A 23,326-nucleotide genomic window follows, 5' to 3' on the forward strand; every position below is an offset into this window, starting at 1 on the left:
CAGGAAAGCAGTTACTGCCCTGGTGTTTTGGAGTCTAGAATCTCGTTGGTACATGGGCTTTTTCATGTGCAAGTGATTTGCCCTGTGCATTTGGCCCCAATCCAGCTTTTCTTTGCCAAAGCTCCCTGGTTACCTTGTGGAGCCTCTTCTCCCCATGACCTGGAAGAAGTTCTCTCCTGGAGGAGGATTTAAGGTGGAATGGAATCTGTTTTTCTTTCTCTTCCTTTGTTTACCCTTTCCCAGCTCTCACCATCCCACCCATGGCCAAGCCCAGGTATTGATTTCAAAGTCAAAGTCCCTATACTTGCAAGACAACTGGAATGAACCAACACTATTTTGTACTGAGCCCCTGAGAATGATTCATTTACATATTGGGGGAAGATACTTTGGCCCAGGGTAGGCTTCCACCCCAGCCTTTTTCATGTGCTTACAGAGAGCAGACAAGTTTCCCAAAATGTGGTCACCTGCCTCCTGCTATGTTCAAGGTCCACAGCTGTCTGAGCCTCTGCCTCCAACAGCAGGGGGTTTGCAGCTGTTGCCAGGCTCTCAATTCTCTGGATGTTGAGGAAGGGTTGGGAAATCACTCCCTCTATGTGGCTCCCACTTGGCTTGGCTGAATCTTTCAGGGCCTGTGAATCTTGCTGTGCAGGGAGGGAGGGGAGGAGGCAGGGTTCTTTGACGTGACCCAGGTACTGCAGATGAAAACCAGAGTCCTGCTCTTGGTAAAGCGCCTCTATTCTCATTTTACACTCATTGTAGCTGAGAACGAGAACCCCTGATGAAACTAGTGTGGACCTCCAGCTCAGAGTTGGACTTAGGCACCCAGAAAAATGCATTATGTTGCTTTTGCCTTTCTGGAGACATTTCTAGAACACAAGAGAGGCATGATTTCTATTGCACTGATGGGCAGTTCAGGCTCTGGGAGGAGATGGCTCAGCCTAGTCTACACAGCTAGGGAGGGGAGGAGAAGACGAGGTAAGTCCAGAGTCTGGGAGGGCTTCCTGGTCTTCTGGAGGTGGGGCATAACTTAATGTCTTTTAGGCATGGGACTGGTTAAATTCAAGCAGTCAAGGTGAACAGGTTTTTTTTCCAACTGGCTAATTCCCTCACCTTACAAAAATGTCCTGTTCCAACAGTTCTGTTCCAGTGGTATCAACAACTTAGAAATGTGTATTCTCAGGCCCTGACTTGGACCTGCTCAGTTGGGACCTTGGAGGAGAGAAGCCCAGCAATCTGTTTAAACAAACTCTCTAGGCGAGTCTGGTGCAGGTTCCAGTTTGAGAAGCATTCTTCTATTGTAATGCAGAGGGAGAGTGGGGTCTGGGCCAGAGAAGGTGTTCTTCCCTAAGTGACATGACTGTTCTCTCATGTCCTTATTATGCTCTGGATTCCAAGCCCACCTCAGCCACCAGGTGAGAACCAGACTTGGCCTTCATTTTCCTATGAAATTGATAACAGCGGTGATCCAAATACTGTTTTACAACACCTACATTTTGGAGGAATTAAACATTTACAGACTTTCGTAGGGAATAGCGAGAGAGAACTTGTATTATCCCCCAAACCCATTTTACAGATGAGAAATATGAAATCCAAGGTGTTCTGTAAAGTAACTAGCTTTGGAGGTTCCAGATCTTAAATCAAGTGCCTCTAGATCCCCAGGCCTTACCAATTCCTGAGCATTTAGAGGCTGGGGCTTGGCACTGAAGAGCTGCCTTTACCAGCCCCATCTCCATTCCCCTTGCAGGAACCTGTGCGTCATTGTTAATCACCTGGGAATCATTAGGCAGCAATGAGCAGATGGCCTCCCAAGAGAGGTCCTGACCTCCAATTTTCTCTTAGTGGGGAACTCTTTAGCTTTCCCCTCAAGGCCTCCAAATACCCTTCTCAGAGACTGGGAAGCAGAGGCTGAGGGAGTGAAGAAGGGAACTGATTTTTAATTCCCTACTTGTAAAGGCTGAGACATAGCTTGGCAGGGTGGGGCAGCCGCTTTAGAAATCAGGGCCATGGTTTCCTCCCACAAATCCTCACAAGGCGGACCGTCCAGGATACTGTGAGATATCAAGAGCCTTAATAGGGAAAAACAATGTTTTGTGTAGTCTATTCTGAAAGAAATCCCCATACACACCAAGACGCTAACCGAAGCCTTCCAGCCATGTCCCTCTGTCCCTGTCACAGGCTCCTCACTCCTGAGGACAGTCTGCCAAGGTCCTCCCCCTTCAGCTTTTATTTTCGACAAGGTCATTGGAGACAATCCTCTTTCCTGGCTCTGCGATGCTCTTCATAATGTTAATACAGGTATTTAATGGGCTTCTGCCTGTTGAACAATTAATGTAAAGGTCAGTGAGTAATCTCGAGCTGGCTCCTTTCAGCGCCAGCCCACTGCTTGTACAATTCCTTGGTAGCATTCTTTCCAAAGAGGTGGGAGGGCTGAGGTCACAGCTCTGCTTTCTCCTGGCAGACAGGAGAACCTAATTAAAATTAGGTGGCTAAATTAGCAGAGGGAATGGCAACCCCTCTCTCTGCACAGGCCCTCACTCTGGGGCTGTCTCTGAATTGGCCACTTGTGATTTCAGTGTCCTTTCTCTCGGAGGAGAAGGATGGGCCAACGGAAGGTTTTTTTGAAATGGTTTTAGCTGTCCATGAGTAGTTTCTATCATGACCCAGGCGCTGTTATGCTGGGGTCACTGTGGCCATTGTTACAAAAAGAACCAGTATATGGGGGGGGGGTGTGTGTGTGCACGCGGACACATGTGTATATGCACACACATATACACATTTAGTTTGTCCCAGGCATTGGGCCAAGCTCTTTATATAGATTCTCATCCTTTGTTGTTAATCTCATATTGCAGATGAGGAAATTGAGGCTCTGTGATTAAATAACTTTTCCCAACTCAGAAAAACCTGCAAGGGGATGGAACTAGGATTCAAATGTGATTCTGAACCCTACTAAAAGTACTTTGTCATCAACTGGAATGTTGGACTTCTAGACCTACTGAATCAGAATCTGCATTTTAACAAGATCCCGGGGGAACCACATGCAGGATAACTAGAGACTGCTGTATCCTCTCTCCAACAACTATTGCTAAGTAACACCAGATTCCTGGGCACTAACTACTGTGGGCGGTTTTCCACTGAAAAAGCAGTGTTTAGAGAGGATAGTGGCTAGTCAGGGACAGAGCTGAGATTCAATTTGGAGTCACACTCTGCAACTCCAAAGCAAAGCCAGTTTCCATGCTTTAATCAGGGTGCTAGAGTTTGGTTTTTCCCGACTGTGGACTTGGAAGCGCCCCATATCCCTTGTTGTCTGGACAAACACCAAAGACTGACTTTTCTGCCTCCTCTCTGTTCCCCTCTGCAGATGTGCAGCACATCAAGCGAAGGGACATAGTGTTGAAGCGAGAACTGGGCGAGGGAGCCTTTGGGAAGGTCTTCCTGGCTGAGTGCTACAACCTCAGCCCAACCAAGGACAAGATGCTGGTGGCAGTGAAGGTAAATTCTGGAGCATGTGGGCACCAGGGAGAGGGCTGGCTGAGGCCCAGGGAGGCAGAGGAAGAGGCTCACCCATTCTCCACCAGAGAAGATGGTGCTAGATTCTCAGATGTATTCAGGGAACGTGTGACAGGGGCAGTGACTTTTCCATTGGACATAAACCAACTTCCTTTGGCTTCTGAGGTCAAAGGCTGTGGAATTCAAAGGGGCTTTGCCTGGAGAACAAGTTATGCTGATGAAAGGTGCTGAGTTAGTTCTGCAGGTCCTGGATCTCCTGCCCCAGTGGCTCTGTAGGATGAATCATCTGTACATGGAAAGTCACTCAACCTTTTCAAGAGCAAAGCTGGATGAAGGGTGGGCTGCTCAAGGAGGCCTGGGGAGCCATTGCTCAAGGGTATCAGATAGCAGGAGTGGGGCAGTCAGGTATACAGGAATTCTTTATATATATATTTTAGTTGCATATGGACACAATACCTTTATTTTTTTGTTGTTGTTTATTTTTATGTGGTGCAGGGGATCGAACCCAGTGCCTCACACATGCTAGCAAGCACTCTACCACGGAGCCACAACCCCAGCCCAGGAATTCTTAAATTCCTGCCACGGGGTCCATGTTTAGACTCCAAGGGTCAGGTGACTGTGGGTAACTTGCTCCTGGAAGCTGCTGGGTGGGTCCATTAACCACAGGGCTTTGTGCTGCTGAGACACTGGGCAGATGTGCAGTTGGAGCTGCCTGGTATGGAGAAGAAGCTTGGCTACTACCACTACCCTCCTCCACCCTTACTCCATGGAGGAGCCTCTCTCTAGACCAATTCTTAGTACCAAAACAAATAAACAAACAAATAATACTTTAATCGAGAAGAGTGAATGCTTTCCAATAATTCTTTTAACAAAACAGAAGTAGATTGCTGACCTCTATTCTGTATTCTAGAAAAAAAGGAAGAAAGAAAGAATGAGAGTTTTGCCTCCTAAAAGGCTGATGCTTATTATTTCTATACATCCTGTGTATAAACTTGCTCTGTATGTCTGCATTGACATGAGATGGTCAGATCAGCTGGTGTATCTTTCAGCAGCTTGGACCAGGGATATGGAAAGGTTTCTAATTATGTCCCTAAATGTAGAATTGGCACTGCCCTTGCACTTTTAATGTCCAGAATGACACTAATCCACTGGGTGGTCATGCATCCATGTGGGGACTGACTGGTACAAGAACTGAATAGTTTTGCACTTTGAGCAGGTAATAAAATGATGGCCAGAACCCTGAGAAAGTTTCCCCTGAGTAGTGTGGCATCAAGGGGCAGCACCCAGACTAGGTAATGCAAATAATGTGTTTCTGTCTGCATCTTTAAAAAAAAAATGGAGTGGGGGTAGTTGTGTATGGACAGCATGCCTTTATTTTATTTGTTTATTTTTACGTGGTGCTAAGGATTGAACCTAGTGCTTCACACATGCTAGGCAAGCGCTCTGCCACTGAGCCCCCGCCACAGCCCCGCTGCTTCCATCCTTTTAAAGGGGTTTCCTTCTCTCCTTGGGTCTGGGATCCTCACGAACATAAGCACTCTGGAATTTTACTCCATTGGCCACCTAGTGGATCCACCCAGCGAGCAGCCCTGAAGGACATGCCTATCTCCTCCAGAGTGCCCCTGAGAATTGGCCTTTCCTGCTCTCTGTTCTTTTTAGATCTTCCTCCTATTTGCAGGCCCCTTCCTCTTGAGTTTGTTCCCGTCTTGATATAGGGTAATTTTGCACTTCTGGAAAACACTTGCAAGTATAACCCAAGATTAGGTTTGTTCAAAATCATGGTTTTAAATCAAAGGGCAAGATTTTTTTTTTCCTCCAGCAGTTGCTCTGATGGAAACAAATATTTTTAAGGTGTTTGCAGCCTGCTGGGAAGCCAAGATGAGTACCTATGAAAGAAATGGAGAGCAGGATAAGACAGACACAATTTGCCTATACTTGTGGTGCGTGTGTGATGTTAAAATACAGATGCTTCTTAGCTTATGATGGAGCTGCGCTCCGATAAACTGATAAGTAAGGTTGAAAAGATCATAAGTCAAATTGAATTCACTGAACCCACTGAACATCCAAGCTTAGCCACATAGTACCCTGAAGAGTACCGTTTGCCCTGGTGATTCTGTGGCTGCCTGGGAGCTGTGGTTTGCTGCTGCTGCCCAGCACCATGAGAGATTGGACCCCATTTGCTAGCCGGGGAAATGATCAAAATACAAAGGAAGGTGTTTACTGAATTCATATCCCTTCAACCAGTGTGAAGTCAAAACATTTTAAGCTGAAGCATCCTAAGTTGGGGTCTATGTGTCATGGGATCCACGGAGTTTTGAAGTTGGTTATGCCACTTTTAAATAGTCATTTGGCAAGCAAGCTCTTACAGGGCATTCAAACCCAGGAAAACCCCTTCCTTGCAGATGGTGAATGGGGTCTTTCTGCTTTTCTTATTTTCTTTCTCTGTCATTCTGTGTCCTGTCCTGAGTGAACCTCAGTACGCTTCAGATTCATAAACACTTCTTGTGGTTTTTTCTGGTCTAGAGTTTTTCCTGTCTGTGGAGGGTTTTGTTTTAACCTTAATGACCACATAGTTTATTTCTAAGACATCTAATTGGCCCTTAATATTTTGTTAATTTTTTATATCCCTGTTCTGACTGCATGCTTTCTTACTGAAAAATAATTATTTTTTCATTCTCTTGGAGCATTTACTTGTTTAAAAAGCTTTATGAGCCTGCTCTGCAGGAAATTCATGTTCTGGTTATTGACAATTTTAGTCATTTGGATTTAGTATTATGTTTCTTTCAATATGTCTGAACTTCAGCTTTTGGGTCCCTTTTAGTTCGGAGGGTTATTTTGTTTTTGTTTGGGGTGTTCATGATTTCTAGTGTTGGTTGCTTTAAATTGAAACAGTCATATAAAATATTTGTAAAACAAGCTGAGGGCAGAATCTCAGATCTGTATTATTTTCTAAAAAAATCTAGCAGGTTTCCCCTCCCCTCCTAAGAATGCTTTGACTCAGTGACCTTTTTCAGGTCTTTCCAAAGCATTCACCCTAGCTTCCATAAAAACTTCCCACTCTGCACTCCTATTTAAGTGGTTTCTTCATTGTATCACATGATTATTTTAACACGTTTAACTATCATGGATGAATTTGGTGGCAATCATAGCCAACTCTTGGTAAACTCCTCTCTGGCAGAGAAGTACCTTTCTGAGTATTCAATTATCAGTGAGCATTAAGGGGCTCATGGGCACCAGTCAATATGTTCTGCAGAGGTTATGGGTGGTGCTGGCTAATATGGCCAGTCATAAAGATATAGCATACTTATGAAATTTTCCCAACAAAAGAATAGCAATTGCAAAGGACCTGAGGCACATTAAAACATAAAGTGTAAATATAGAGAAAAGACAGTGATATTGAAGTGTAATGAATGAGGGGTGGAGAGAAATGAGGAGGCCAGACATTTAGAGTCCAAGACTATGTTAAGGAGTTTAGATCTTATCCTAAAACCAATGGGAAGCCAATGGCCAGTTTTAAGCCAGAAGAGATGAGAGAGGAATGCCTAAATAGGTAAATATGGTAACTACCAATCCTCCTCCCTGGTAAATGTGCAAATCTTACCAAGGGGACAAGACAATGGCTTTTGAGGAACTAAAAGAAAAGTAATTATCATAGTTAAAAGGGGGAGAGAGAGAGAGAGAGAGAGAGAGAGAGAGAGAGAGAGAGAGAGAGACACAGACAGACACGGGGGTGGGGGGGGTGGGGGGTGGGCAGGGAGGGGTTGAATGTTTACAAAAACCCTCTGTGTATAATAAAATGGGTTTCAGGACATTAATGGTATCTGAAACCGAGTATCCATACAAATAGCTTCTCCCAACAAAATAAAAGAAAAATGGAAGGCAGCAGATCCCTTAGGCTGGACAAGATGAAGATTTCAAGTAGCTCTGAAGGTGCTGGGAGCTACTGAGCAGCCAGGGCTCTGGTCCCCTAGCCTGCTGCCTCCCATCCTGCTGCGCAGCCCAGCTGAAACCCTCCCCTGGGCAGCACATGCTCCTGAGATCTGATGCACATGGAGGGAAAGAGCAGAAAGAGAAATGTCCCCAAACTTTGGAGGAAAAAGAAGGAGATAAAGAAGGCAAACTCCAGTTCTTCTCTTTGCTTTTGGATATTGCTCAAAGGACCTCGCCGGAGCCTCCCTGGCTTCAAGACCCTCTTGGCAAGACTCTCTCACTGCATCAATGGTTGATGGTAATGATAAACACCAGTTCTCTCCCTTGCCACTGACCAGTGACCCATTTTGCTGGAAAACCCCATGTGAAGGCAGAGAAAAGGGCGCGGAAGACTGGAAGAGACAGCTGATGCTTTGTGCTCCATCTCTCCGAGGAGGAACTCATCTGCCATGCAGTGTGTGGTGCCAGCCTGGGGGACACTGGCTGGTACTGCTGGAGAGCTGAGAACGGAAATATCCCATGGCTGCCATTGACATCCAGACTGTGGGAGAGAATGATTTAAAGAGATGGAGAGAGGCCATTTGGCTGGCCCCAAATTTGATCTATTTTTCCCTCTCATAAATCCAGTGTTCACATAAATCTTTATATTCTCCCATCCCACCCATGCTGGGCTCCTTTTTTTTTTTTTTTTTTTTTTTGACTTCTTCTTCATGAAAATAAATAAATCACTCTTAGTCATCCTGTGTCCATGCCCCAACTCATGCAGCTCTGGGCTGCAACCCGGAGCTGCACCATGACTCTCTGGCTTGCAAATGTCTTTGTTCTGCTTGTGGTGGGCCTTGAAGCCTCATCCTTTATTCATAAGTAACCACTCAAAGCAAGCAGCGAACGCTAGAAGGGAAAGTGCATAGAGTTAGTTCTGATAAAAATCAACCATGGGTGGGCAGAATGAACCTCACACTTTGTTTCTCTCCTTGGTCTACCCTATAGGCCTGTACCTCACTGAGTGAAGCCACTCTGCAGGCATCCATACCTTCTGCCTTTTTCTATCCTCTCCCCAATGATAACACATCTTTTCACTCCTGGGCCCTTCATTCCCTGGGGGACCTGTTTAGTGCCTAATTTATCTGATCAGCTGATTTAAGCAGATGTGCTAGGTAGGAAAAGACCCTGGGCTCCAGATCCAAGCTGTTGGTTTCAAGATCTTTGGCGAACCCCTTCCCTGTTCTGGGCCTCAGCTTTCTCACCTGTAAAATGGGCAAGTGAAGCCAGATAACTTTTAACATTTTTTTTTGTCAGCAGTGGTACCGTTTAATTAAATATTCTTTTGCAGAAACCTTTCAGACTTTAAAAAAGATGCAAGGTGCTGTTGATTGAAGTTGGGATGGGGTTTGATCTCTGGACAAGAGACCACACCCACTTTGATGGCCCTGGAAGTATTGCTGCTGACTAGTGGGGCACCATGGAGCTCACCAGTGGGTGACTTGTGTTCATTTTAAGTTTCTATTGTGTAAGATGTTTGCATGTGGCTGGTTCCTAGACAGGCTTAGCCTCAGTTTCTGCAAATGAACAAATAAGCAGATGGTAGTAGGTTTTCATGATAACAGTCATCATCTCTGATATGTGCCAATGACTGAGAGGTTGGATGGGCCTACCTGTAGATACATAGATATGAATTTAAAAAAAAAATAGTTTCATACTACTATAGTGCTAGAATGTAAAGCAGCTGGTATAGTTCAACTAATGGGCTACAGGGTAGGAGAAAGGTCTCTGGCTGGGGGGCTAGCATAATCTACTGGGGAGGTCAAAGTGCCTGAATAACCAGAACAGGCCAGATGCCTGCCAGAGAGCATGCAAAGCAGCCTCTAGTCTGTCTCAACGTTCACTAACCTGATAGTGAGGAAATTCCACACTCATTTCCTCATTGTGTCTTGTTGTGTCTATCGAGGTCACTAAACTGTCTATATTAGCATTTTTGCTGCTGCTGTGACTAACAGATCTGATCAGAACAATTGTGGAGGAGGCAAGTTTACTTGGGGTCTCTGGTTTCAGAGGTCTCAATCCATAGACAGACGGCTCCCTTTCTCACGGCTCGAGGAGAAGCAGAACATCATGGTGGAAGAGTGTGTTGGAGGGAGCAGCTCCTATCATGACCAGAAAGCAGAGAGACTTCATTGGCCAGAAACGAAATACATACCCCAAAGGCACATCCCTAGGGACCCACCTCTTCTATGCACAGCCTCCCCACCTTCAGTTACCACTCAGTTAATCCCTATGAGGGGATTAATTCACTGATTGGGTTAAGACTCTCCCAACCCAAACATTTCTCCTCTGAACCCTCTTGCATTGCCTCACGCATGAGCTTTTGGAAGACACCCAATACTTACACCATACATCCTCAGTTAAAGGAAGTGGATGTTTGGCCTCATTTGCCCTCTGACCTCATGGGGAGGATGGGGAAATGTGCAATTGTGCCTGTGCAGGCTGCTCCTCTGGGAGAGGGACCGTCCCCTGCTCAGGCCTTAGCCATCCTGACCAGCATTGCTCATCCCGGTGGTGGTGCCCTGTCCATGGTTCCTCTGATACACTTGAAGTCTTCAGCTTTGGTCACATGGTCTCCTGTTGGTGCTTAAAAAATCAACATTGGGAACTCACACCCTGGGTCTCTTCCTAGACCAGGACAGGGCTTGGTCTGTACTTGCCCCTCTTACCTGGGTCTGCCTCCCCCACAGGGCTGAGTTGTAGCATCTTGGTGGCCACCAGATGTCCACCTTCTCATCCTGCACTAGGACTTTGTGATTCTCTACTTGATCCTGGATGCTTCTAAAGCTGCTGTCTGTTAATTACCATTCCATGGCTGTCACCCTACTTACCCCTCAGGGCTTGCTCCAAACTGTTGGTAGGAGAACTCAGTGTCTTTTAGAAGCCAAAGTGCTTACTCTCCTCGGCAAATAGAGAACTCCATCACCATTGAAAACTAAGGACTCAAACAGACAAGGAAACTATTAGATCATCTGCCTGATTTCTGGCAGGCTTTGGGTGTGTTGGTTTACAAAGCTAAAGCAACTGGGGCAGTGGTTTTTGCACTGTTTGTGTTAGCAGGGAGACCATTTCTTTAAAGAAAACCTTAGGAACAGGGGCTTTCTCAGGCCTTCCATTTCACATCCGTGTTCCCTTGTCATTCACACTCACCTCTGAGGACTCCAAGGGACTCTGAGTTGAACACAGTTTAAAAATCACTGGCCAGCACATGGGATGTGGATGTCAGAAAGTGAGTTTCTCTTTTTCATGTGGATCAAAATGCTGAATGTGGTGGGGTTGTGCTTTACAGAGTGACTTAGCATCCTCATTTTTAAATTCCATTTAAAATCTCATTTATTGGGAACCCAGCAATGTGTGGTGCCAGGTTTCTCCATGGGAAAAGCTCTCTGCCTCTGGTTGCTAAAGGCTGCTGTACTATTTGCAGGCCCTGAAGGACCCCACCCTGGCTGCCCGAAAGGATTTCCAGAGGGAGGCCGAGCTGCTCACCAACCTGCAACATGAACACATTGTCAAGTTCTATGGGGTGTGCGGTGATGGGGATCCCCTCATCATGGTCTTTGAGTACATGAAGCATGGAGACCTGAACAAGTTCCTCAGGTATGCTAGGATTGCTGTCTTTCTCTCTACTGACTCTAAGACTCCCCAACCCCTGAGATTGTCTCTAGAGTCAGAAGTCACACTCCCCCCACTGAACTCTTAAGTCTGAGGTTGGGAAACGAGATGCACCCTTTCATTCTTCTCCATCATCCCCTTAGCAGCTGGCCTAAGGCCTATGTCCCTAAGATAAAAAGCCTATGCTCTTTCTCCTGATTCCAGGGTGGGCTGAGAAGAAAAGTCTGGACTGGGTCCCAGGAGAGTCCAGTGGGTCACTTACAACTCCAAGACTCTAGGGCCACCCTCTCTCAATGCTGCAAATAGCTTGTCCCCTTTGTGCCTTGCACATCTCACTTGCACAGTAAGGCTAATCCTGGGCAGCGTTCCTGGAAACCTTCTTGCCAGAGGCTTCTTGAAGATGAATAGGAGGGTGCAAGATTAAAAATTCATCAGAAGACAGAGATGGTTGGAAAAAAAAAGGAAGATTTTCCTCAGGTAAATTCTAGAGTTGTGTTGTCTATGACAGTAGCCACAGATGGCTATTTGAAGTTGGATTTACATTAGTTAAAGTTGAATAAGATTAGAAGTTCAGTTATTGGTCTCACTGGCCATATTTCTTGTGCTCAGTAGCCGCATGTGTCTGGTGACTGCCAAATGAGCAGTGCAGTGCAGATCATTTCCATTATCTGAAAATTCTATTGGATAGTGCTGTTATATATATTGTTCTATATGTATATGTACACACACACACATAAAATTATTTTTTTAGGAAGAGTTTCTCCAAGTCTGGAGAAGGATTACCTGGACTTTGAGAAGCTTTGGATGAAACTGACACCCCAGTCAGAAGTTCAGGCTGTAGTTGCAGGGAAGAATCCACTTTCCCTAGGGAAGGCAGCAGCTCACTAGAAAAGAACTAAGATTTTCCTGTGACAGCCTTCCATTGCTGTCACCTCACACATAGTGCCTAGGTATGGGGGAAGCCATGTGTGAGGAACTGTGAAATCCAGTTTCCCAAGAAGCAGGTTGAACTCTCAGGTTCTGGACACTTAGGGTGTGGTCTCTGCCTCACCACTAGCTGAATTCCATCAAATTTTATGGCTGTGAATGAAACTTCCAGAGTTCAAATGTAAGGTATACAGGGCTCTAACCCGCTCACCGACAAATGATGAGCATCCCCCTGAAGTGCAACATTCCATAGAGTGTCGTAGTTTTGAGGCAGAAACGCAAAGAGTTGGTACCAAGTAATGGACTGAAGGGGTCTCTGGGGCTCTTTTATAATCTGGGTTAAAAAAAAAAAAGACCCTGGGAGAATTAAAAAATATCTGTAGAATGCCCAAAGCCTCCTAAACTGGGATTTTCCTGGAGAACTCAGTCCTTAGCATAAAACAAACTGGGGTTCACGTCTTGTCACGTTAATTACAACTGGAGCAAATTGCACTACTCATAGTATTGTGATGATTATATATATGTAATACCTAGATGGATTTTTCATGTAGCTAAGTGTTCAGCCAATGGTCGCTACTATTAAAATTATTCCTATCATTTCTACTATTACTATTATGGCTACGCATCATGATCGTTTCTAATCTAGGAATCACTCTCTCCCAATAATCAGGGTTCCCCTCTCCCTGTGCTTTCATTCTTCTGGGGTCAGAGGGCATATTCCGTTTTCCACCACACCCTCTCCATAGACCCAGTATTTCAGTCTGAAGTGCCACCAGCAGGGCTAAAGAGTGTTCCTGGCTGTGTGTCTCTGTGTATCCCTCTCCTGCCCAATGTAAGGGAAGAGGAAGAACAAGGGAGCAGAATGGAGGGAAAGAGTGAGAAGTGTGAGCAAAGGCACGGAATGGGAGCAGGAGAAAATAAGAAAAGTAAAAGCAGATCAAAAGAAGTAGAAAGGAAGGCACAAGGTGAGGGGTAGCTTCTGCACTGGATCACCTCCTGGTCTCCATGGACAATGAGCACATTCCTCCAAGGACTTGCTGATACTCTTTAGCCTCTGTCTTTTCTCTGGAGTCCTTTCCTGAAGACAGCATGGAGGATTCTATCCAAAAGTCAAGGCCCAACAGAGTTTTGGGGGTAATTTTTTTTGCAATGTAATCTGGACTTTTGCCTCCACTGCTAACCAGATTCCCAGTAGATGCCATTAATCTGTCTCCCTAGGCTCTTTCAGTCAAGACTTCTCCAGAATGCCCTGGTGCCAGAAGCTCTTAGCAATAGGTCACACTAACCTTTCCTGGGAGCTGACTTACTGCTGCTCTCCCAAACACAGCCTCCGTGACCCCAGGTTGGCCGTGCCTGCCCTCATATCTCCAAGTTGGTGGTATTTAGGGGCAGGCTGGAGAGTGCCCTCCTGGTGGATAGGCGTTGTGCTTACCTAGTGACCCCCTGGCTTGCCAGCTGATGCAGCAGCCCTCCTTCTGAGGAGTGAGGTAGTTGGAGCTCACCGGAGATAATAAAATGAGTGTTCATATTTAATGGTGCCTTTCAATGGAAACTGGAGAAGCAGTAAAACAGGCTGAGACCTCGCTGTACACCAGGGCTCGTTGGGCCACCGCTTCATAAATAAGGGCCCCCGGTGTGGTTATGGCTCATTGGGCTTTCTAGAGAAAAGAGTGAGCACTAAAAATGACAGATATGACAAGTCGAGATGTTAGAAAAACAAATCCAGGCCCTAATTTGAGATGGAAGGGGTGCTGGAGTACTCTAGGTGCTGCAGAGTCAGAGGGTCTCTCCATTTTGCCTTGCTGTTGTTGTTGAGTTACCCAGGGCTAGCAGTGTGGTGGAGTGGTTAGGAGTGAGGACCCTCGAGTTTCCTATTATTTATGGTTGCTAGGTGTAGACTGCTGGCCTATATCAGCACCAGGAAATTGTGGGAAATGCAAATGAATATGCTCTGCCCAGCCAATCAGAATCCTAGTGGGCGGGGACCTGGGAATGTGTTTTAAATTCCTTTCTCCCTTTGAAAGTGCTCTTTTATAAGTCAAGGTTTGGCTTTAAATTCTGTCTCCTGATTACCAAGATAGCCATTCTGAGACCTCTGGGACTTTGGCGATTGATCTGATCATTTTCTTTATTTCTCAATTTTTTAATTTCAAAGTCCAGGTGGACAGATTAATTGAATATATTCAAAACAACCAGAACAGTGCTTGGCATATAGTAAGGACTATATAAAAGTTAGTTGTTGTTTTATTAATTATTATATAATAAGCATCTATCCCATGGGGGAACCCCTCTGTAGCAGTAAGATGTTAAAAATAGTGGGATTATTCCCAGTTCCATGTGAGTATGTCTTCTGTCATCTTCGACGGGAATCTGGTTGTAGAGTTTCAGCCATACCCATATTCATTTAATATACTTTGGGGTAGGTAGAAATAGGGTATAGAAGTTTGGAAAGGGGAATTTCACTCATTTCTGTGGAGCATTCCAGAGGATTGGGAACCAAAAAGGTCTTTCCCCTTGATCTCCTGAATTCTCTCTGCTCCCTCTTTCCTTCCCACTTCCTCACAGGGCCCATGGGCCAGATGCAATGATCCTCGTGGATGGGCAGCCACGCCAAGCCAAGGGCGAGCTGGGGCTCTCTCAAATGCTCCACATTGCCAGTCAGATTGCCTCAGGCATGGTGTACTTGGCCTCCCAGCACTTCGTGCACAGGGACCTGGCCACCAGGAACTGCCTGGTTGGAGCCAACCTGCTGGTGAAGATTGGAGACTTTGGCATGTCCAGAGATGTCTACAGCACCGATTACTACAGGGTAAGGTGACTCTCTCCCAGCTGAAGGACTCAGCAGCAGAGCTAGCACCTTGCTTACATGTCTTTGTCATTGTCCATTAACCCTGTCACTCTGGTGCACGCATATACACACAAGTGTTCAGATGCACACTCAACAGTTAGTTATCTTTTGATCACTCCTGTTGCTTGGCATATGTTTTTATTATTATCTCAACTGGCTCTTCCTCTTGGACATTTGACTCAACTGTATCTGTACATTGCAATAACATAGGCATTATTGTGTTCTTACATGCATGAATGCTCATACAAACACACACACACACACACACAGAAATCCATACCCAGGTAATTCCAACTTGGTGCTGTACTTTAACATCTTCCAGCACAGTCCCTAATCTAGCCTTAACCATGACACATTTTATTCTCTGGAATTATCTTGTGACCATGTAAGGATGATCTTCTTTCCAAAGATAGATCTTGATGAAAAGTGGAACCCAAAGAAAACTAGCAAAAATGGTTAATACACTGCTGAACAGATAATTCTAATGGTTTTGGAAAGATGAGGAAAGAAAGCATCCTATCAGCTTCCAGCTTTGAAGAGACGCCAAGTTAGACCTTAAGGAAAGATTCCTGAATGCATACAGTTGTCTACTTCATATTAATAGGATCTTATTTTGCTTCCAGAAACAACTTTTCTCCTTAGTCTTTGGAAATCTTCCCATGGATCATTGGATGGTTTTGATTATTGCCAGGGAAAGGGTGAATGACCACAAGCGTCACTTTTCTCAGAAAGGGGAAATGTGGTTGCAACTTTAAACCCAGAGATGGAGTAATGTCTGCAAATTGATTGGGAGGCAGATGTCTCTAATACATGGAGCATGGGGACATTAACTAGGGGAGTAGTTTGGATAGGTGGTATAAGGAGAGAGAGAATAATGTTTTGGAAGCGGAAGGATGTCTTAGCCATAAACTGGGGATGTTACAACAACAAAAATTTTATTTCTCATTTTTTAAGTCCAAGATCAAGGCTCTTACAGATTCTATATCTGGTGAGGGCACATTATGATAAATAGTTGTCTTCTCACTGGGTCCTCACATGGAAGAAAAGGTGCAAAGGATTTTTTTGAGGTCTTTTTGGATAAAGGCATTAATCTTATTCTTGAAGTCTCCATCTTCATGATCTAATTGCCTCTCAAAGACCCCTCCCCACCAAACCATCATGTTGAGGGTTAGGCTTAACCTAACTTTGAACTTTGAACACAAACATTCAACCAATAGCAAGAGGAGTAGCAGCTACTTGTCTCATCTTTTTGCAAGGAATGGATGATTGTATTATGAGTTGATGACCCCAAATATGATGGTCCTATTGGCTTGAGCCTGATGGACCAGGAGGCTAGGAATTTGGGGTTGGCACATGTATGTAGCTTTGCCTAAATCATGATCACTCAGGCATTAAAATGGACCACTCAAGGAACTTCATTTTAGCAAAGATCCAGAGAAAAATGCAATGTTTAAGAAATGATTTTTATGGCTACAAAATGTGGTACAAAGGATGACAAATGATGTACTATCATGAGCAAAGTAGACCACATGGGGGGAAAATAGAGTGTCCACAGCACACTGGGCAGCTTCTGTAGCCACCAGCCCCATCCAGTGTCCAGAGATAGAAAAGAACAAAATATAGCAAGTACCACACACTGGGCCAGAGCAGACCTGCCAGGAAATGTCAAAGTGGAGTCTCTTTTTAGTATCTAGACCATTTTTTCCGCTCATTTTCAAGAGAGGCATTGGTGTGGTTACTAAGAGGGCCCATGGGTCATCGATTTCTTAGAGGCCAGCTAGAACTGGCACCATTTAATTGCCTCTCCACTCTGTGTAATAGGGTTTGCTGGATTGTCTGACTGAGCTCAGATTTATGGTGGAGTGGATGAAAGTAAGGGATGGCTCACTGTTTTACTTTTTTTTTCTGTGCAGGGAAGATATTTAATTAGGCCAAGATGGTCTTTGCTGGCTTCACCATGGTCTTGGGAAACCAAGAAACCATGACTGACCAGAATGTGCAAACTGAGCCTTCAGACTTGCTTCTAGGCTTGCACTTAATATTTCTCTGTTTGGGTTTAAAAAGAAAAACCAAATAAAACAAATCACAGTCCCAATGATAATTCTTTGCCCTTGCTTTAGCAGCTGTGAACCGTTGCTCTTTACTCCTGGGAGAGTTTCAAGGAGTAAACCCATCTAATTTCCGTGGGTGCCAGGGTGAATTTAAGGAAGGGAGAATAAATGGGAAATGTCTATGCTCGCTGTATCTTCAACTCCTCCTTCATGAGTGCTAAGCCAGGTTGCTAGTTGAGGCCAGCTGGCTTGGAAAAGTATGCCTTTGTTTCCAAGGACATATGGAACAAGGAAGGATAGCTATTGCAGTAAAACTCAGCACACCATTGGGAAGCTGCTTATTCCACTGTGTTGGGTAGGTACTATACTCTCCACATTCAACAAGCGGCTTGTGCTGTATCTTCATGTGGACTTCATTTTCCTTCCCTACTCTTCTATAAAACAAAAGGCAGCAGTACATTAGCCTGAGGTCATAATAATGCAGTCTGAAGTCTTATCATTCCTATTGGAAGACACTGGGGACAACAAGGGTATTCTTGGGTTTGGGGCCTGATCTTAACCTGTGATCACTTTCTAACATTTGACTATTATTAGCAATCACGTGACCTGCATGCCTTTGCCCTAACCTCTGTTCAGTTTTCCTGTTTCTCAAATGAGGACAAAAATATTTACTCAATAGAGTAATGCTGATGTTAAGTAAGTTCATTTGTGTAAAGAGCCTGTAATTCAATACTTACTGGGTAAGTTTATTGTTTTCATTATCTTCCTCAGTTCTTCTCACACCCAGGGCAAAACAAACAAACAAACTGTGGAGCTAATCTTATTTCCACATGCACTTTCTGGGTTAGAAAGAGGAACCTCCTGACCACTGAAAAATAATTTGGGATCACACAGCTGCCCTAAAGGAGTAGGGTCTTTAAGTTGACCACCTCAGGAAAAATTCATTTGTAAGATTTCAACTTATGAAGACATACTGGGTCATCAGTGCTTGCTTCTTCTTTTGGTCAGTGTTTATATGGTCCTGTTCCTGTTTCTGAATCTTAGAGCTAAAGCCATGTCCCAGTGATTTATGTAAGATGTTGTTGTTCAGTTGCACTGGCTGAGACCCTCAGGGAAACAGTGATTTATCAGATGGAGGAATGCTGTGAAGGGTTTTGTCTGCAAGCAGATACCCCAGGACAAGCTTCACCTCTCTGCTACCATTGATCACTGGGCCTAAGAATTTGCTTCATTTCTCATGCCTAATATAGATAAACAGGTAATTCAGACATGTGTGTGTTTGTGTGTGCATCTATTTGTGCTCTCCTGCTCTCCGAGGATTCTAGAGTGTACCTAGGGGAGCAGGAGGGGAGCTTGAGATAAGCCCCTCCTTATATTCTCCTTTTTTCATTTTTAATTTCTGAAAACAAAGAGGCGCCATCTGGCTCCTACATAAGTGGTATGCAAACGATTTACAAAGGTGAACTGTTGAATTTCCTGTTACATATTTAGATGGAGAAAATAAACATTCCTGCATCAAAGCTCTGGAGAAATTTGTTCTCTCTTCTTAAGATGGTGCCAAAGACAGACGCCTTTTCCTCCTGTGGATCCCTGGCTCAGGGCTTCCAGACTATCCTTAAACTGGCTTTGATAAGGGCAAGGTTTGAGTACCATTATACCTTTCATTAAACACTAGGAGATCAATCTAGAATTAAAAAAAAAAAAAAAAGTTTTGAGCATCCTGAAGGAGAAGAGGCTGAGATTCCAGAATTGAAATGTTTTCAGATTTTTTTTTTTTTTTTTTTTTGATGGGGAGATGATGTGCTGAGATGTGGTGAGATCTCGGGGGGAGTGGAATGGGAGAGGATTGGCACTGATCCTACTCTGGTAGTGGGCTTTCCTGTTCACTCTGCTGTCCTGTGTACCTACCTAGTTCCTTGGTAAACACCCAATAAAAATGTCAGTGAATAAGGTCAGAATGTGAATTCAAAGTTAGGCAGGAAGTGGATTAAGCCAGACCAGGAGGAGCCCAGACAGGCAATCAGATACCCATCAAGTCAAGGTAAATCTGTGGTGAGGATACTGGGGAATTTTGCCGTAGGTGGCAGGGAAAATCTTGGCAAGTCTTGTCTAGGGAAGTAAAAACAGTTTTCTGGGGAAAATGTCCAGAGGAGACGGGTGAGTGGTGGTCTGAGTCAGAGATAATGACATAAGGTCAAAAGCAGGGTTCTGGCAGAAACTAAAGCCAAGTGTCCAGGAGATGAGGAGGGAAGTATGCAAAAGTCAAGGCAAAGACATCAGGGCCATGAAACAGGTCTAGGAGTTGGGAGCATGGCACTGGGTTCTAAGCTGGAGATTCCAGGCCACGGTCCCCAGCAGCACCCGAAGGAAGGATAATGACCTTAGAGCAAGACAATCTGGTTGGTAAAGTATTTGATTTTACGGATGTCATGGTATTCCCATGACAGTGATGAAAATTGGACCCACACTGCCTGGGCTTGAATCTCTGCTTTCATAATTCCTGGTTATATGATTTGGGGAAAGTTATTTACCCTTTCTGTGCCTCCGACTGTAAAATGAAGTTAATAGCCCCTATCTCATGCATTTGCTGTAAAGATTACGAGGTAATACATATAAAGCTCTTAGGATGATAAATGCTCAATAAATATTAATTACTGATACTGTTATTAGAGTTAAAATAAAAAAAATGGTTTCCCCAGTTCCAAGATGAGCATTCTGAACAAGGCTTACCTAAGGGTATTAGTTAAGGTAGGCCAATTGCAGTAACAAATAGATGCAAAAATATATAATGGTTCCAACACTAATAGAAGCTCATTTTCAGGTCACATCACAGTATGAACAGGTGCACTCACGGGGAGAGTAGCCCTCCTCCACATGGCCATTCAGGCTAATGGAACACTACCCTGTCCTTATGTGGCGTCCTCAGTCATCCTAGGCATTCAGCTAGAATGCCTAGTCAGAGAGAAGGGGAAAGTCCCATGAAGGAATGTGTTCTGGTTGTTGTCCATGGGCCTGGCCTGCATAGGTTCTGTCATCTCCCCTCCTGACAAAAGTATTGTCTGTTTTAGTCAGCACTTTTGTCACTGTGACCAAAGGACCTGACAAGAACAACACAGAGGAGGAAAAGTTTACTTGGGGCTCATGGTTTCAGAGGTCTCAGTCCACAGATGGACGGCTTCATTGATCTGGACCTGAGGTGAGGCAGAACTCATGGTGGAGGGGCATGGCAGAGGAAAGCAATCCAGGACATGGCCTGAAGCAGAGAGAGCTTCAAGCACCAAGGACATGATGTAAGCCCCTCTCCGTTTTATGACCATCCAGAACAATGGCTGATTACCATATCATCTGAGCTGAGAGTCTGGGGCTTCTCTAAATGTTGACTAGCTGTGCTTGTCCTCAACTAGGGAGAGGTCCTTAGATGGAAGTCAAGTGGATATTAGTGGGCTGAGGGAGTCAGTGATCTACAAAACGACTTGTAGTTTGCTTTCACCTTTAAAAGCGACTGATCACAATTCAAGGGACTTTCAGGATCCCAGTGTGCCATCTGTGCTCCCTGCTCTCTATTGGGGTTTTTGGGAGGCCCACTCAGTAGTAAGAACCCCTTTTTCCTCTCCAGATTATGAATTCTGAGCCCACTGAGGCAGAGAAGGCCAGCAAGTTACCATAATAATGTGCACTTGAATCATGATGGAACCATTGCTGATGCAGGACTCACCTTGCAGCCAGAGTGGGCTTGTCCACTGAGTCCCCAGATTAGGCATTGCAGTCCAGCACAGCAGCCCAGGAATATGGCAGCTTTTTTCCTAGAGAGGCAGATTTTTTTTAAAATATACATTTTTAGTTGTAGGTGGACACAATACCTTTATTTTATTTTTATGTGGTGCTGAGGATTGAATCCAGTGTCTCACGCATGCTAGGTGAGTGCTCTACCCCTTGAGCCACAACCCCAGCCCAGAGGCAGATTTTTTCTGTTCTCTGTAGGAAAGAGAATATGCCATTCCACCCACCACTCAGAAGGGGAAGGAGTTGTGGTGTCATGCCCAGCCTTGACCAATTAGACAAGTAGTTCTTCCCAAGAGGCAAGATTAAGGCTAGAGAACTGCCTGTGCTCAATTGTTACTCCAATCTATGTTCCTCTGATTGGAAATCTTAAGCAGCTCAAAACTGCATTCATCTCCTCTTGGGCAAGAATCTGCCAAGCACTCTGAGAATCATAGTTCCGTCCTTTGAGGCCAGGGGTAGGGAGACCCAGCACCCACTCCCGCAGCTAAACTGGGTTAGAAAGGATCAGCAGCTGGGCATACCAGACCTTGATAATTGCTGACCTTGTTTGAAGGGGATTTAGCCAGATTCATCCCTGTGGTTTCAATCATTAGGCTCTCCTGAGTAGACCCAGATACCAGGGAAAGAAAAGTTTTACTGAATTTCAGAAGATGAGTCTCAGAAGAAATCCAGTGGCCAGACCCCAAGAACAGGGCCTGATGGTTTCTTTGTTACTTTTAAAATATTCTAATAACTTATTACCCATGTTTTTATTTATATAGAGAACAATGGGGAAGATTTATAATCATTGTCCTTTTTTTGGTTTTTGGAGTAATTTTAGATTTACAGAACAGTTGCAAAGATAGTATAGAGTTCCCGAATACCTTTCACCCAATTTTCCCAACTGTTCCTATAACCATGGTACATTGGTACATTTGTCAAAAAAAAAAAAAAAAAAAAGTTGTCAGTGGCACAAATTATTAATTATACTGTTTGGATTCTATGAATTTTACCATTAATGTCCTTTTTACAGTCCTAGGATACACTCACAGCTACCACATTGCACTTGACCAATTCCTATTTTAAGGGTAGTGGGACTGCTGTGATTGAAGTAGGGTGAGAGGTTGGTTCTCCCTATTTCAGTCTCTCTTTTAGTGCTTGGTATCCCAGGACAACCCTTGATGTACTTTCTGGAGGCCCCAGGACTCCATGGTTCAGTTAGCAGGAATGGGGATAGGTGGGCTATAGGACCCTCCTGTAGCACCAAGGCCCAGAGCTGCTGAAAACCCTTATTTTGTGAGTGACGAGTAGCTGCAGATTCTCATAGTAAATCTTTAGAACTGTGCAGTCTTGGGAAACCATCTTTAGACAGGGTGCAGACAGGGCCGGAGTTAACTTTCTCTGCTAGAGCTTAGCCAGGAAGCTAAAAGAAAGAAGGGGGGGGGTCTCCTTAGATTCCCAGGCCCTAAACCACACCTTTGTTCTTTTCTTCAACTTTGGTAGCGGGTGCATGGGTTAATTAGGAGACATGGCCACAGAGTAGATCTCCAGGCAGACAGGGTGCCATGGTATGCACTTCTTGAGTGAATTTAGAAAAACAACTTAAATGCTAAGACCTATTAAGCTGCACCAAGCTGCAGAGGCAAGGAATACAGAGGAAGGTGTGTGGGATAGATTTATGCTAATTATAGGTATTACAACCTTGTTTCCTTGATTAAAGCCAGTGGATCTGCACTCTAATTATCTACAAAATATCAGACATTTTAGAATGTGAAAGTCTGTTGAGGGACAGGACTGGTATTTAGGAAACCTCTGTCTCAGTGCCAGTTTTGTGTCTATGTTGCATGAATCAAAGATAGTACTTTCATCTAGAATACCTGAAGTTTAGATTCTATTTCTATGGTGTCTAGTTCTGTGTTTTTTTCTTCTTCTATGGGACTAAAGTCTTGTGTATAATGGTGAAAAGGAGGCTCTGTTTCTTCAGGATAAAAGGGAGAAATGGCCAGAGGTTTCAAGGGTAAAGTCAAGGTCATCTCAAGCAATTTCTATTTGTTTTGACCCCAGACCACAACTGTTCAATATCCCAGGCCTTTTTCCATTTCTGATAAAATAAAAGAACAACTTCTTGTCTTAAAACAAGCTTTTTCCATATTACCTGGATGTAGTTCAGTGAGTGAAGTTTAATTTCTATTCTACCATCTTCTTCTTTTTTTTTTTTTGAGATATTTAGGGTTCTCATACTCCAATCAACTGGGTGAAAGAATTATATGGGCAAAAGTTTCAAATACATTCTTCAGAAATGGAGATTCTATAAATCCTTTCTTCCATCTCTATACCCCATACATTTTATACTTTTTTTTCAATGCAGTGGTAATATTGGATATCTACCTAAAACTCAATCATTTCATAAAGGACAGAAGTAAATACCAAGACATATCTGGTGGTTTCTGTTATGGGACATCCCAGCAATCTGATTTGAAGATGACCTAGAGAGGACATGATGACTAGAAAGTTGAGGTGTCAGCCATGAACTCTAAAAATGATGTAAAGGAGATATTTGGGACATTTCCCTCTCAATGGCCTAGGAATACTAGTCCTAGGGAATATAAGCTTTGCTTATGGGCTTTTGGCAACTGTGACTACCATG

At 44.3% G+C, this 23,326-nt stretch overlaps 1 protein-coding gene across 3 annotated transcripts in view; it reads left to right on the forward strand.

The window, feature by feature from the left end:
• Ntrk3 (neurotrophic receptor tyrosine kinase 3) overlaps positions 1-23,326 on the forward strand; it is a 389,429-nt gene that overhangs the window by 308,510 nt on the left and 57,593 nt on the right. For all 3 annotated transcript variants that reach the window (XM_027922507.2, XM_027922509.2, XM_071608640.1), the window contains 3 exons: positions 3,359-3,489; positions 10,904-11,076; positions 14,584-14,827. In XM_027922507.2, the coding sequence (XP_027778308.1) occupies positions 3,359-3,489; positions 10,904-11,076; positions 14,584-14,827 (548 nt within the window). The remainder of the gene's footprint in view (positions 1-3,358; positions 3,490-10,903; positions 11,077-14,583; positions 14,828-23,326) is intronic.

This window comes from Marmota flaviventris, chromosome 2 (genome assembly GCF_047511675.1).
Source record: "Marmota flaviventris isolate mMarFla1 chromosome 2, mMarFla1.hap1, whole genome shotgun sequence".
Classification (NCBI taxonomy): domain Eukaryota; kingdom Metazoa; phylum Chordata; class Mammalia; order Rodentia; family Sciuridae; genus Marmota; species Marmota flaviventris.